Source organism: Lepidochelys kempii, chromosome 6, assembly GCF_965140265.1.
Source record: "Lepidochelys kempii isolate rLepKem1 chromosome 6, rLepKem1.hap2, whole genome shotgun sequence".
In the NCBI taxonomy this organism is placed as follows: domain Eukaryota; kingdom Metazoa; phylum Chordata; order Testudines; family Cheloniidae; genus Lepidochelys; species Lepidochelys kempii.
The window spans coordinates 120,593,233-120,606,245 of NC_133261.1; the positions used below are offsets into that span (position 1 = coordinate 120,593,233).

General features: G+C 48.2%; 1 protein-coding gene across 1 annotated transcript in view; it reads right to left on the reverse strand.

The window, feature by feature from the left end:
* PRKCH (protein kinase C eta) overlaps window positions 1–12,035 on the reverse strand; it is a 168,775-nt gene extending 156,740 nt beyond the window's left edge. The window contains exon 1 of the mRNA XM_073349907.1: window positions 11,244–12,035. Within this exon, the coding sequence (XP_073206008.1) occupies window positions 11,244–11,603 (360 nt within the window). The 5' untranslated portion in view covers window positions 11,604–12,035. The remainder of the gene's footprint in view (window positions 1–11,243) is intronic.
* Between the last annotated feature and the right edge of the window lie 978 nt (window positions 12,036–13,013).

The window sequence follows — 13,013 nt, forward strand, 5'->3', positions numbered from 1 at the left end:
AGATTGTAAGCTCCTGGGGTCAGGTACAGCTTTTTGTTCTGTGTTTGTGCAGTGCCATGCACCATGGGATCCTGGTCCCTGACTAGGTCTGCTAGGTGCTATGATAATACAAATATCATCATCATCATCATCCTGGGATCCGCCTATCAGAGAGATCACTTTTCTCACTATGACATACTGGCCAAAGATACAGACTGCTAATAAAGGAGAAAAATCAACGGGCTGGGTGTTCTCTGGGATGGTCCTAGGACACTAGAACTTGCTTCCTCCTTGGGATGAAACAGCCTGACTTGATGATCTTCCAGGCATGCTCCAAGGGTTTGGAAGAAAGATGAAAGCATGTTCATGAGGGGAGAGAGGGTACTTTTGTTTTATTTTGTTTTTACATTTATTGGCTGGCTGAAATAATTTTTTATCTCCCACCAATTATTTGATGCTGTGGGCTGAACTGATTTTATTTGTTATTATTTATTGCTGCTGGGGGGAATTATAAATGTAATTATCTCTAGAGTGCTCAGTGCTTCTGCACTGGGCTCTTCACTGTTGTTAAATCTACATTATTAATAAAGTGATGAGCACCTATCTGTGGTTCCAGTCCTGCAAACTAATTTGCGCACACAGATCTTTTTTCCAGCAGAGCCTGGACAACGTCATTGGGGCTCCATAGGGATACGGAGTTCTGCCCTCCAGATCAGCTTGCAGGATCAGGACCTTGGTAGGGTCAACATTCATGTTTTACATACAATTGCTAATCTCTGAACTGATGCAACAGCTTTCACATCCACAAGAAATTGCACCGTCTACCTGGGCAACACAGCAAAGCAGAAGTAGCTCCATTGAGGTCAATGGGTTCACACTGATGTAAAGCTGGTGTGAGTCAAATTAGAAGCAAGTGTCAGGATTTCTGTTCCGAAATTGCATCCCACAAAAGACAGGCACCTAGCAAAAAACAAAACTTTTTACAGACTGACATTTCACAATGAACTGTAAAAGGAGGAGGAAGACATTTGTTAGGATGGCCTTAAAAATAGATGCCAGAAAGAACAAAATTTGATGCCAGAAAGAATGCTGAGAGCCTGACTTCTCTCACAGCAGTTTTACACCATTAACTGTGCTAGTGTTACTCCTTATTAACATGGTGGATTGGATCAGAATCAGAATTAGCCTGGAAATTAGAAGGTTTCCAATCATCAGAAGAGGGAGGTTCCGGAATAGCCTGAATAGTAGGGGCAAACAACCTAACCAGTGTTAAGATGCAGTTTGATAAATTCATGAATGGGATTATATGACAGGGTTACCTGTGACAGCAGGGGACTGGACTTGATGACCCAAAAGGTCCTTTCCAGTCCTGCGTATGAGAGAGAAATTTCAAGTTCTTTCCTGAAGAATGAAAAATAAGAAATTGCTTACTGAGTCACAGTCCACTTAAGGCCACCTGTTCTTATCGCTCATGGCAACAAATGCCCCTTACGCTTGGGAAGAATGTCCCATCAAAATTCATAGAGTCACTGCCTTCTCCTCTCCTCAGGGCCTCCTTAAATATCTACCTCTGCCATGATGCCTACAACTCACCACTGACTGACACTGGCAGCCACTTGCAACTACTTTGTCCACTGAGGCAACTAATTTGTCCAGACATACCCAGACCCTCTCTACTGTTCCACCATCCACCACTCCCATGTGTCTGCTTATCCACCTATTGCAAACTGTCATAGCCCTAGACTGCAAACTCTTCGGGTCACAGAATGTCTTTATTTTATTCACAGGTACATGAGCGAGCACAATGGGGGGCTGACTGAAGCCTTTATAGGTTCTATCACTACATAAAAGAGCAGCAGCTACCATTTTCTTTTTCAAAACATTTCTATACTGGCAAAAGCCCTAGTGTGGCTGCAGTTATGCCAGCAAAAGCACTTTAATGTCAATATAAGCTACATCTATACTAGGAGAGTTTGCTGGGATATCTGTATCACAAACCTTTTCTAGTGTAAACCTTGCCTTAAAAATAAGCCAGGATGTTCTACTTGATCTTTGAATTTTTGACTAGTCTAAAAACGCTGCAGCCTGGAGCATGAAAATTATTGTCGGTAACCCACCACTTCAGATGTTGTCTCCTTGATATTAAAAACTAAGATTTCACACCAGCCAGAGGCAGACTCATTTAAAGGCTTATGATTGCTGAGCATGACCTCCTGAGGTCCCTTCCAACCCTAACCTTCTATGATTCTATGAATTTCCAAATGGTCTGAAATTTTGTGGACAGAGAAGTGTGGTGTTTGATATGGAACCATTTACAGGAATACTTAGAGACTGATTTTATTTGATATCTCTTCTGCTTGTCCTTTTCCATGGTTACACAAAAGCTCTGGGGATTTCTTGAATGTATTAGCGAAGCACAACAACTCACTCAAGCATGAAAAATGGAAGGAACTTGTATACTGTGCAAGGAGGATAACAACTGAATTTTCTTCATTCGGCTTAGTAAGGAGATATGCTTTCATATCGAATTACACTATAAACTAGTAGGTTTTCCAACCGTTCAATAGTCCAAGCCGCCTCCTTGGTGGCCCGTTATCGCCTGTAGCGCAAAATAAGTCAAAACCAAATTGTTTTGCAGAAATTACTCAAAATCAAAAACCCCGATCATGCTGGCTAAAACGCAGCCTTACAAAAAAGCCTATGTGGTAAAGACTTAATATAAATGCAAATGCACAGAGGCCCCATCAGATTAGACTATAAGAGTCCTACAGAACTCAGCTTTGTACAGAAATCTCTCCAAGGTGCTTGGTTAGCTTTTTTCTACTGTTAACCTAACCTCAGCTCCCTTTCTTAACAAGCAGCCTCTTCTAAAACAGCGACCAGGGGCTCAGGCCTGTAAACATTCATCCCAGAAGTGACTTTACTGACATGACTGGTCCCATTGTGTGAGTGTGTTCTGACTCCAGTACCAGATTAATAAATCCCAGACCTATACTCTTACCCTCTAACGAGGGTCTCCAATTAGTTTCATCAGCATTCCCTGTGATCTAATTTGGTAACCTGGTATATAATAGCAGGAAAGCCACACTTTCTTTCTGTTTAGCTTAATCAGTCTTCATTTTAAATGAAAGATGTTGCCACATGGAAGGAGTGGCTATTTGATCCAACTCTGCAAGAAGCAGGTCTCCCTGCCTTTAAAGATGGGCAACAGACTGACTTGAATGGGTAGGCAAATACCCAATCAACTTTTTAAAACTTCTTTCTGAACCCAATAGTCAGATTTTGTCCATCATTCAACCTCTTGTTCAAATCTCTCTTTACAGATTTAGAAATTTTATTAAGCTAATATTAAAATTATATAATACAGTAACTCCTCACTTAACGTTGTACTTATGTTCCCGAAAAATGCAACTTTAAGTGAAACGATGTTAAACTAATCCAATTTTCCCATAAGATTTAATGTAAATGCAGGGGGTTAGGTTCCAAGGAAATTTTTGGGGGGCAGACAAAAGGCATTATATACTGTACAGTACCGTACTGTAGTTGGGAAATGCCCCTTGCTTATCCCACACAGGCATAGCCCGCTGCAGGCAAGGCCAATGGCATTTTGGGATGTATAAGTAGGGGCATAGCGAGCAGATCGAGGGACGTGATCGTTCCCCTCTATTCGACATTGGTGAGGCCTCATCTGGAGTACTGTGTCCAGTTTTGGGCCCCACACTACAAGAAGGATGTGGATAAATTGGAGAGAGTCCAGTGAAGGGCAACAAAAATGATTAGGGGTCTGGAACACATGACTTATGAGGAGAGGCTGAGGGAGCTGGGATTGTTTATCCTGCAGAAGAGAAGAATGAGGGGGGATTTGATAGCTGCTTTCAACTACCTGAAAGGGGGTTCCAAAGAGGATGGCTCTAGACTGTTCTCAATGGTAGCAGATGACAGAACGAGGAGTAATGGTCTCAAGTTGCAGTGGGGGAGGTTTAGATTGGATATTAGGAAAAACTTTTTTACTAAGAGGGTGGTGAAACACTGGAATGCATTACCTAGGGAGGTGGTAGAATCTCCTTCCTTAGAGGTTTTTAAGGTCAGGCTTGACAAAGCCCTGGCTGGGATGATTTAACTGGGAATTGGTCCTGCTTCGAGCAGGGGGTTGGACTAGATGACCTTCAGGGGTCCCTTCCAACCCTGATATTCTATGATTCTATGACACTAGGAAGCACCTTCACAGCAGCAGTGGCAGCTTACCCGGAGAAGAACAGGTGCCGACTTTGCTGGGGGATGCTCCAGGCCCATCTCTTCCTATCCCTGCTCCACTCCAGGCCCACCTCTTCCCACCCCCACTCCACCTCCTCTCCGGAGCACACTGCATGCCCGCTCCTTCCCCGCCCCCAGAAAGTCCTTAGCACCGCCAAACAATTGTTTGGCAGGCTTAGGACTTTCTGGGAGGGAGGGGGAAGAGTGGAGATGTGGCACTTCCTCGCTCCTTCCCCTCCCTCCCAGAAAGTCCTAAGCATCACCAAACAGCTGTTTGGCGGTGGGGGAAGCGCTGTGAGGGAGGGGGAGGAGGCAGAGAAGAGGAATTTGTGAAATGCTCCCTTGTAAAGTCATTGCTCTTCCACAACATCTTACATGCAGTGTACAGAGCAGGCAGCCAAACAACATTATAAGGGAGCATTGCACAACTTTAAACGAGCATGTTCCCTAATTGAGCAGTGACATAACTTTGAAACAACGTTAAGTGGGAGGACGTTAAGTGAGGAGTTACTGTACATAGGTTAAAAAAAAGAGTGTCTGTACATCTGGGTATAATAATTAAATTATCCAAAAGTACAAAGGTTGGTTTAAAAGTAATACAATCTATATAGTACATAATCAGCAATAACCCAACTTTTATGATACAATTTAGATATTAGTATCCACTTCTGCAAAGTCCACAGTGACAATCCATGTCAGGAAATATGCTGTCACAGGCTACAAAAATCACTCACTCACACACACACACACCCCAACAACAACAAACAACCTATGCTCAGTAGCCTGAATCAGAAAGGTGCTGAGCACCCTCAACTTCCTACTGGCTCACAGCTTTGCGTCTTAAAACAAGCATCTTCTAGGGCACCCCTGTTCACTATGTCATCTGTCTGCCCACCCACCTAGATTGTGGAAGACTTGGGGAAGGGACAGTGTCCTCCTTTGGGTCTTATACACCGGTTAGCAGTTAATGCTTAACAATAAATAATAATTATTCTACTGATCACATTCAAAACAAGGGAAAAACTTCTGCATCTGCTACAAGAAAATTATAACCCTACCAAAGAAATTTTTGCAAGCCTGCAAGAGAAATTTAAAAGGGTTTTTGCAAGGCAACACAAGAAGAGCGAGGCTAGTTTTCACCCCCATGGCAACCAAGTGAACTCCTAACAAGCCACTGTGCAAGCATCCATCATGGGATCAGATGGAAATAAGACTGTCAAGACATGCCAGCAGTTCCAAGCCCATCAATCTAATGGTCCATCTGTGTATTTTCCCCTAGTGGTTTTAGAGATGTTTAAGTAGGTGAATCCCTTGACTTCATACTCTTCAAGATCAAAGCTAACAAAAAGTTTGAGGTAGTTTAACAAGGCTGGTGAGTAAAAGTGCTGAAAATTCTAGGAGCTATATCTATAGACTGACAACCTTTGTAACAACAATTAAATCACTCCCTAGTAACTATGACAATTCAATGCTGTTCCAGCATGCTCTTACAATTACTATTTGTCCATGCTTAAAAGTTACATCAGCTACTACTTAAGTCCCATAGGAATGAATATTAAGATATTTGGTAGTGATCTATTGTAAAAATTTCTCCATTCAGTTAAAACTTCAGTACTTTGCACTATTTATGGCAGTGTATCTCAAACTTTTTGAGCCAACCCCCGCACCTCCTTTGAATTACAATTTTTGTTTGCGCTTCCCCAAACCAGACAAAAAGAGGCGAGTCAGAGGGTAGAGGTGGTACTCCCGCCCTAAGTCCCACGGCACTGGGCTGAATCCAGAGCCGCCTGGCATCGCTGCTGGGCCCCCCAAACATTCTTACACTCCCCCCCCAAGGGACACACCCGACAGTTTGAAAACCTCTGATTTATTGTGTCTCAGGCCATATCTACACTACCACCTATGTCTGCAAAACTTATGTTGCTCTGCAGTGTGAAAAAACACATCCCTGAGCGACATAAGTTTTGCCGGCATAAGTGGTAGTGTGCACAGCGTTATGTCGGCGGGAGAGCTTCTCCTCTGCTTGCTGGTGGTGGTTTAATTATGTCAACGGGAGTGCTCTCGCTGTTGCCATACAGCAGCTACACGAGAGATCTCAGAACAGCGCAGCTGCATCGGTACAGCTATGCCGCCGTAAGATTTCTTGTGTAGACACAGCCTCAGTGTCATCCGATTGTCAGCAGAGGCACAAGTAAACGAGGCACCGTACTTGAGCTACTAGCAAAATCCTTAAACAAATGTCTGCAAAGCTCAATAAATGCTTTAAAATAATTCTTGTAGCACCAGGGTTGTAATCACAATGCAAATCACAACATAACAGCATCCAGAGTATAATGATGAGCTTGATTATCCACTGCCTTGCACCTGCTGTAGCTGGATGCACCTGTGTAACGCAAGTGTAAGGTGCTGCCATTCAAGTTTGGCAGAGTTTTACACCCACTCAGCATTCAAAGGTACAAGATAGTGGAGATAGCTATGCCCACTTTATTCATACGCAAGGCGTAAACAAAAAAGAGAAAGAGAGCAAAGCCTCACTACAAATCTTCCCTATTAACATGCTCTTACAAATTTGCAAGATGAATGTCACACCTGCTTAATAATGAATATGCAATTACAGAAATATTCAGTTTGTAATAACATTTGTTTAGCAGAGAGGCTTTGGCAAATCAACTCATCTGAAGAGTTATGAGACATAGGTAATTCTAAGAAGATCCTCCGAATATGAATTTCAACATGCACCCCAAGCACAGTATTCCGTTCTGATACCCAGACAACTCACATGCATAAAGTTATTCATATATGTAAGAGTTTGGGGCCTAAATTGCTATGGATTAAGCAAATCATCACATATATGACATTAACTGACAAGGACCAGTAGTAGTGACAAACTACTTGCTAAAGATGCCTCTCTTTCCACATCTGGATGCTCAAGCATTCTAAATTCTCTAATTACAGACTGCAAGATTTGCACTGTGCACTATGCTTTCCTATGGCTTTCACGAAATACTAGCCATCGATTAGTTAGATGCATCAAGGGCTACAATATTACTTTAGAACACCAGACCAAAAAGAGTGCATTAGTTCTTAGGCCTTGTCTACCCACAAAAGTTGTACAGCTTTTATTATACTGGTGTAGTTAAAAGCGGTACAACCCCCTTTTTGGTGAGGACCAATTCTACGGTTATAAAAGTGTTTATACCAATACACCTTATTTTCGCACAGGAAGGGGAATAAGCTATACTGGTATAAAGAACCTTTCATACACAGAATCATACAAATCATAGGTAGTGTAGAAGGGATCCCAAGAGTTCATCTAGTCCATTCCCCCCATTTTGAGACAGGACATAATAAACTTGGACCATCCCTGACAGCTGTTTGTCTAACCTGCTCTGAAAAACCTCCAATGATGGGGATTCTACAACTTCCCTTGGTAACCTATTCCAGTACACACCTATCCTTATAGCAAGAAAGATTTTCCTAGTATCTAAGCTAAATCTCTCTTGCTGCAGATAGCCTATTATTTCTTGTCCTACTGCCAATGAATATGGAGAACAACTAATCGCCATCCTCTTTAAAACATATCTGAAGATATGTTATGTAAGAATTCTTCCACTGACCTAGCCACATCTGCAGTGGAGGTTAGGCTGACCTAACAATGTTGCACAGGGCACGAAATTTTTCACAGCCTTCAGCAATGCAGAAAGGTCAGACTAAGTTTTAGTAGTGTCAACCTAGCTATGAGCTTGTCTTCACTATGCGGAGATCGACACTGCCACAATCAATGCAGCAGGGGTTGATTTAGTGGGTCTAGTGACGAGCCGCTAAATCAGGGGTGGGCAAACTATGGCCCACGAGCCATGTCCGGACCATCGGACCTCTTAATCCAGCCCTCAAGCTCCCTCCAGGAGCGGGGCTAGGGTTTGCCCTGCTCCACGCTCCAGCTGGGGAGCGGAGTCGGGGGCTTTCTGCACGACTCCTGGAAGTAGCGGCACGTTCTCCCTCCAGCTCCTATGTATAGGGGAGGCCAGGGGGCTCTGCATGCTGCTGCTGCCCCAAGCGCCTTCCCCCACAGCTCCCATTGGCCAGGAACCATGGCCAATGGGAGCTGCAGGGGCAGCGCCTATGGATGGGGCAGCACGCAGAGCAGCCTGACCATGCCTCCACATAGGAGCCAGAGAGGGAACACACTGCTGCTTCCGGGAGCTGCTTGAGGAAAGTGCCACCTGGAGCCTGCACCCCTGAGTCTTTCCCTCCACGCCCCAACCCCCTGCCCCAGCCCTCCAAACCCCTCAGGCCCACCCCAAACCCCTCATCCCTATCCCCACCCCAGAGCCTGCACCCCCAGCCAGAGCCCTCAACCCTCCGTGCCCCAGTCCTGAACCCCCTCCTGCCCTCCGAACCCCTCGGTCCCAGCCCAGAGCACCCTTCTGCACGCCAAACCCCTCATCCCCAGTCCCACCCCAGAGTCCACACCCCCAGCCGGAGCCCTCACGCCTCCTGCACCCCAACTCCCTGCCCCAGTCTGGAGCCCCCTCCCACATTCTGAACTCCTCATTTCTTGCCTCATCCCAGAGCCCACACCCCCAGCCAGAGCCTTCACCACCTCCCGCACCCCAACTCCCAATTTCATGAGCATTCATGGCCCGCCATACAATTTCTATACCCAGATGTGGCCCTCAGACCAAAAAGTTTGCCCACCCCTGCGCTAAATCGATGGCAGAGCGCTCTCCAGTCGACCCCGGTACTCCATCTCTCCGAGAAGAGTAAGGTAAATCAACCGGAGAGGGTCTCCCATCAACACAGTGCAGTGATGATACCCGGGTAAGTTGACCTAAGCTATGGTGACTCCAGCTACACTATTCACGTAGCTGGAGTAGCATAATTTAGGTCGACTTACCTGGGTAGTGAAGACAAGCCCTATCAAAATCAAGAGTGTGGCAAATTCACATGCATGAGAGATTTAGTTAAAATGACCTATGCCCTGGTGTAGACACCATTAGGTCGATGGAAGAATACTTCTGTCAACCCAGCTAAAATCCCTTCCATCACTGTGGCCAGTATCTACACTACAATGGTGTAGCTGCAGCACCACGTACAGATTTTGAACGGATATCTATGGGTGTGTAGCCCATACATTGTATAAGGAGGACTTGAGCCCTTCCACCTAAAACAAGTGTTATTGAAATAGGCGACAAAACTAATAACCAATATTAACAAAAAGATTGACAAGATGGGTGTGAACCACAATGCTGTCACACTGCATGAGGTTTCTCCCTTGCCTTATCCTTTTATCAATCCATTATGTATTTCAACCGCTCATTCTACAGGGCAGGAACCTCATGCTTGGCTGGAGAGCACTTAGCACACTGTTGGGGGTGACAATAAATAAGCAGGATGTGTAGCACCAATGTTGTATTTTTCTATAGACACAATCGTCTCTCTGGTACTTTGATACATAATACTATTTCTCAGCCACTGTGCTGAACTGAGAAAGGAAAGCACTGGCAGCTAAGATTTCAATATCTAGCTGTTCTCTCCAGTGGCACTTCTCTCCCCCGCATGCATCATCAGTGTGATTTGACTGGTGGTTTTTTGACTACACTGACTAAACCGTCTGGTCTCAACAAGTTATTAACTGTTAATTCCTTCTGGGAATATCCAAACTCCTCTGCAATCCGTCTACCTGGAACGGTGTGTATTTTCATTCAGCATTTCTTGTCAAACTGTAAACTATTGCTAGATGGATACACTTCCCTTTTCCATATTCTAGCTCTGGAAATGAAAGCAGGAGAGCCTTTAACTGACACAGAGATAATTATTATGCACCACATTTTAAGAAAGATGTGAAAAAATTGGAAAGATTCCAGAGAAGAGCAGCAAAAGTGATAAAAGGTTTAGAAATCCTGACCTCTGAGGAAAAGCTGAAAGCATTGGGCATGTTCAGTTTAGAGATGAAAAGACTGTGTGACGGATGGGGGACCTGATAAGAGTCTTCCAATATGTTAGTGGCTCTTACAAAGACGGTAATTAATTGTTCTCGAAGTTCACTAAGGGTAGGGCAAGAAGCGATCGGCTTCACCTGCAGTAAGGGAAATTTAGGTTGGACAATAGGAAAAACTTGCTAACTCTAAGCATAGTTAAGCACTAGATCAGGTTTGAGGTAGGTTTTTGAATCCCTGTCACTGAATCCCCTTCACTGAAGAACAAGAACAAGGTACACAAACACCTGTCAGGGATGATCTAGGTATATTTAATCCAGCCTCAGCCCAGAGGGATGCACTCGATAACCAGCTCAGGTCCTTTGAAGCCCCACATTTCTATGATTCTGTATATCATCTACTCCATCATTAGAGTTGAAACATGAACTATAGCTCTGAGGGGAAGGATGCAAATTGCACCTACTTGGAAAGTTGGGGAACAACCTGCAAATACTGATGTTTGGCTTATGCTGTTATGTATGTGATCTATGCATGATCATGCATTGCCAAGTTCATCCCTGTAACTGGTTTAAATTCAGGGGTGAATTTCGCCCAAAGTGTGTGTGCATATCCACAGGTGTATGGGTATGTACATATGTAGATTTGTAAGGAAATGTATCCTTCCTGGTGTGCATATGTTTGCAATTAACGGCAAGCATACACATATGTATAAGAGTTTGTAGGTGTGCCTGTGTAACCCACTAGTGAGTGTGCATTACTCACATATTCAAAGAGTTTTTACAGCCCCTTGTTGGGGCTCTTGAGCTCATATTTTTAGCCCTGGAGGTCCCCAGTTCAATCTTCAGCAGGTTGTCCAACATGGTGGCCGTCACAGATGCATCTTGTCGCCCTTGCATGCAGAATGCACGTACCAGTGTGACCGAAGGCAGGCGTATGAGCGCAGAGACATGTGTGCATACATAAAGGTGTACAAGTGCGTGCATGCCCACAGGTGTGTGAATGTACATGCCAGTATATATGAGCACACACTCCGTGGGCAGCCCACGTCCCCACGGAAGGATAGCTACTCACCCAGCCTTCGAAGCTGTCAGCGCTGCCCAGGGTGTGTAAGAGGTCATGGAAGCGCAGGGTGCAGTTGGCCACAAAGTCATCGTAGCCGATGGGGGTGTCATGGAAGACGGCCAGCTCCAGCTGACGGCCATCGGTGACGGGGGCAGAGAACTCCTCGTTGTAGGTGGGCTTGTTGGTCTTCTGTTTGGTGCTGGTCTGCCCCACCCGCACCTGGTCCACGCTCACCGCCACGTAGGGGTCCAGCAGCTGGTAGCCCTTCTTGAAGAGCGAGTGTCTCAGCGACCAGCGGGTGGGCTGCAGACCCACCGCCTCGCCGATCCGCACCTTCATGTACCCGTTGAACTTCATGGCCCCGGCCATGGCAAGCCGGCTGGGCAGCGAGAGGCGGAGGGGGCACTAATGGAGAGCCGGCGGGGATGCTGAGCGCAGCAGCTCCCGGGGCGGGGGGGGGGGGTCCAGCAGCGGCAGCCCCTCCTCAGTGGGGCAGGCAGCCCCCGCTCCCCCACCTCTGAGCCATACTGCCCGAGACCAGTCCCAAGCCCCCCTCCGCCGCCCCAATCCAGGCGCACCCCTCCCTTGCCCGCCGGGACGCCAATCACCGGGCTCGGGGCGGGGACGGGGCTGGGGCTCTGTCCGCCGCGAGCCCGCCGGAGTTCGCCTGCCGCGGGGAAGCAACCGCCCGCCGCCCCAGCAGCAGCAGCAGCAGCAGCGTCCCCGCCCCAGCCGAGGCGGGCCCGGCCGGGCTGCCGAGTCCCCCGCAGCGGGAGCTCCCGGCCCTCGCCGCTCCGCAGCAGGAAACCGCCGCCGCCTCCACCGCCAGTTCCGCGCCCGCCCGCCCGCCGCAGCCTCCCCTCAGCCGGCGCGGAAGCTCGGGCGCCGCCGCCGCTCGCGCCGGGCCCCGGCAGAGCGCATCGCCGGCCCTGCCCGCGCGAGCCAGGCGGGCGGGCGGGCAGGAAGCACCTGAGGCATGTGTGACAGCGCGGGGAGGAGCCTGCAACCGGCCCGGCCGGGGCGAGGCGAGGCGAGGCGAGGCGGGGAGGCTGCCTGGGGCCGCTCCCCGCCCCCAGGAGCTGCTGGAAAAGCCGCATCCCTGCGCCCAGCCAGCCCGGGGCAGGAGGGCGACGGGCCCCGGGGCGATTGGTTGCCTGGGGGACAGAGGGGGAGCCTCGCCGCTGCCCGCTTTGTCACCCAGGGCTGGGAGCCCGGCCCGGCCCTCTCGGGAAGGGGCGGAGGTGGGCGCTCAGCCAAGCGCTGGGCGCGGAGCCGGCACCGCGCGCGGGCGGGCCAGGCCGCGGAGCAGCGCCGTGGTGGTGGGCAGGGACGTGCTCCCGCCCCCGGCGTTTCCCGATCCACAGGCCAGAGCGTGCTCAAGCTGGAAAGGCGGGTCAGCTCTGCCTGCCCGGGGTAGGTCCGGCCCGCAGCTGCACAGCCGCCGCTGGCCCGTCTCCGCTGACTCAGACTCCGGCGGGTAAAACTGCGGGGTAGAGGTTCGGGCTCATGCCGGAGCCCGGGCTCTGAGACCCAGTGAGGAGGGAGGGTCACAGAGCCCGGGCTCCAGCCCGAGCCCAAATGTCTAAGCTGCAGTTTTGGAGCCCCGCAGTCCGAGTTTGGGTCAGCTGAGGTGTGCCAGCCACTGGGGTTTTATTGCAGGGTAGCCAGACCCCAACAGCCCATGCCGGGACACAGGCGGGAAAGGGAGCCCTGTGCCAGTGGTGAATCACTTTCTTGGAATGGAGATTAGGTTATGCATATTAGAATAAAGACAACGGT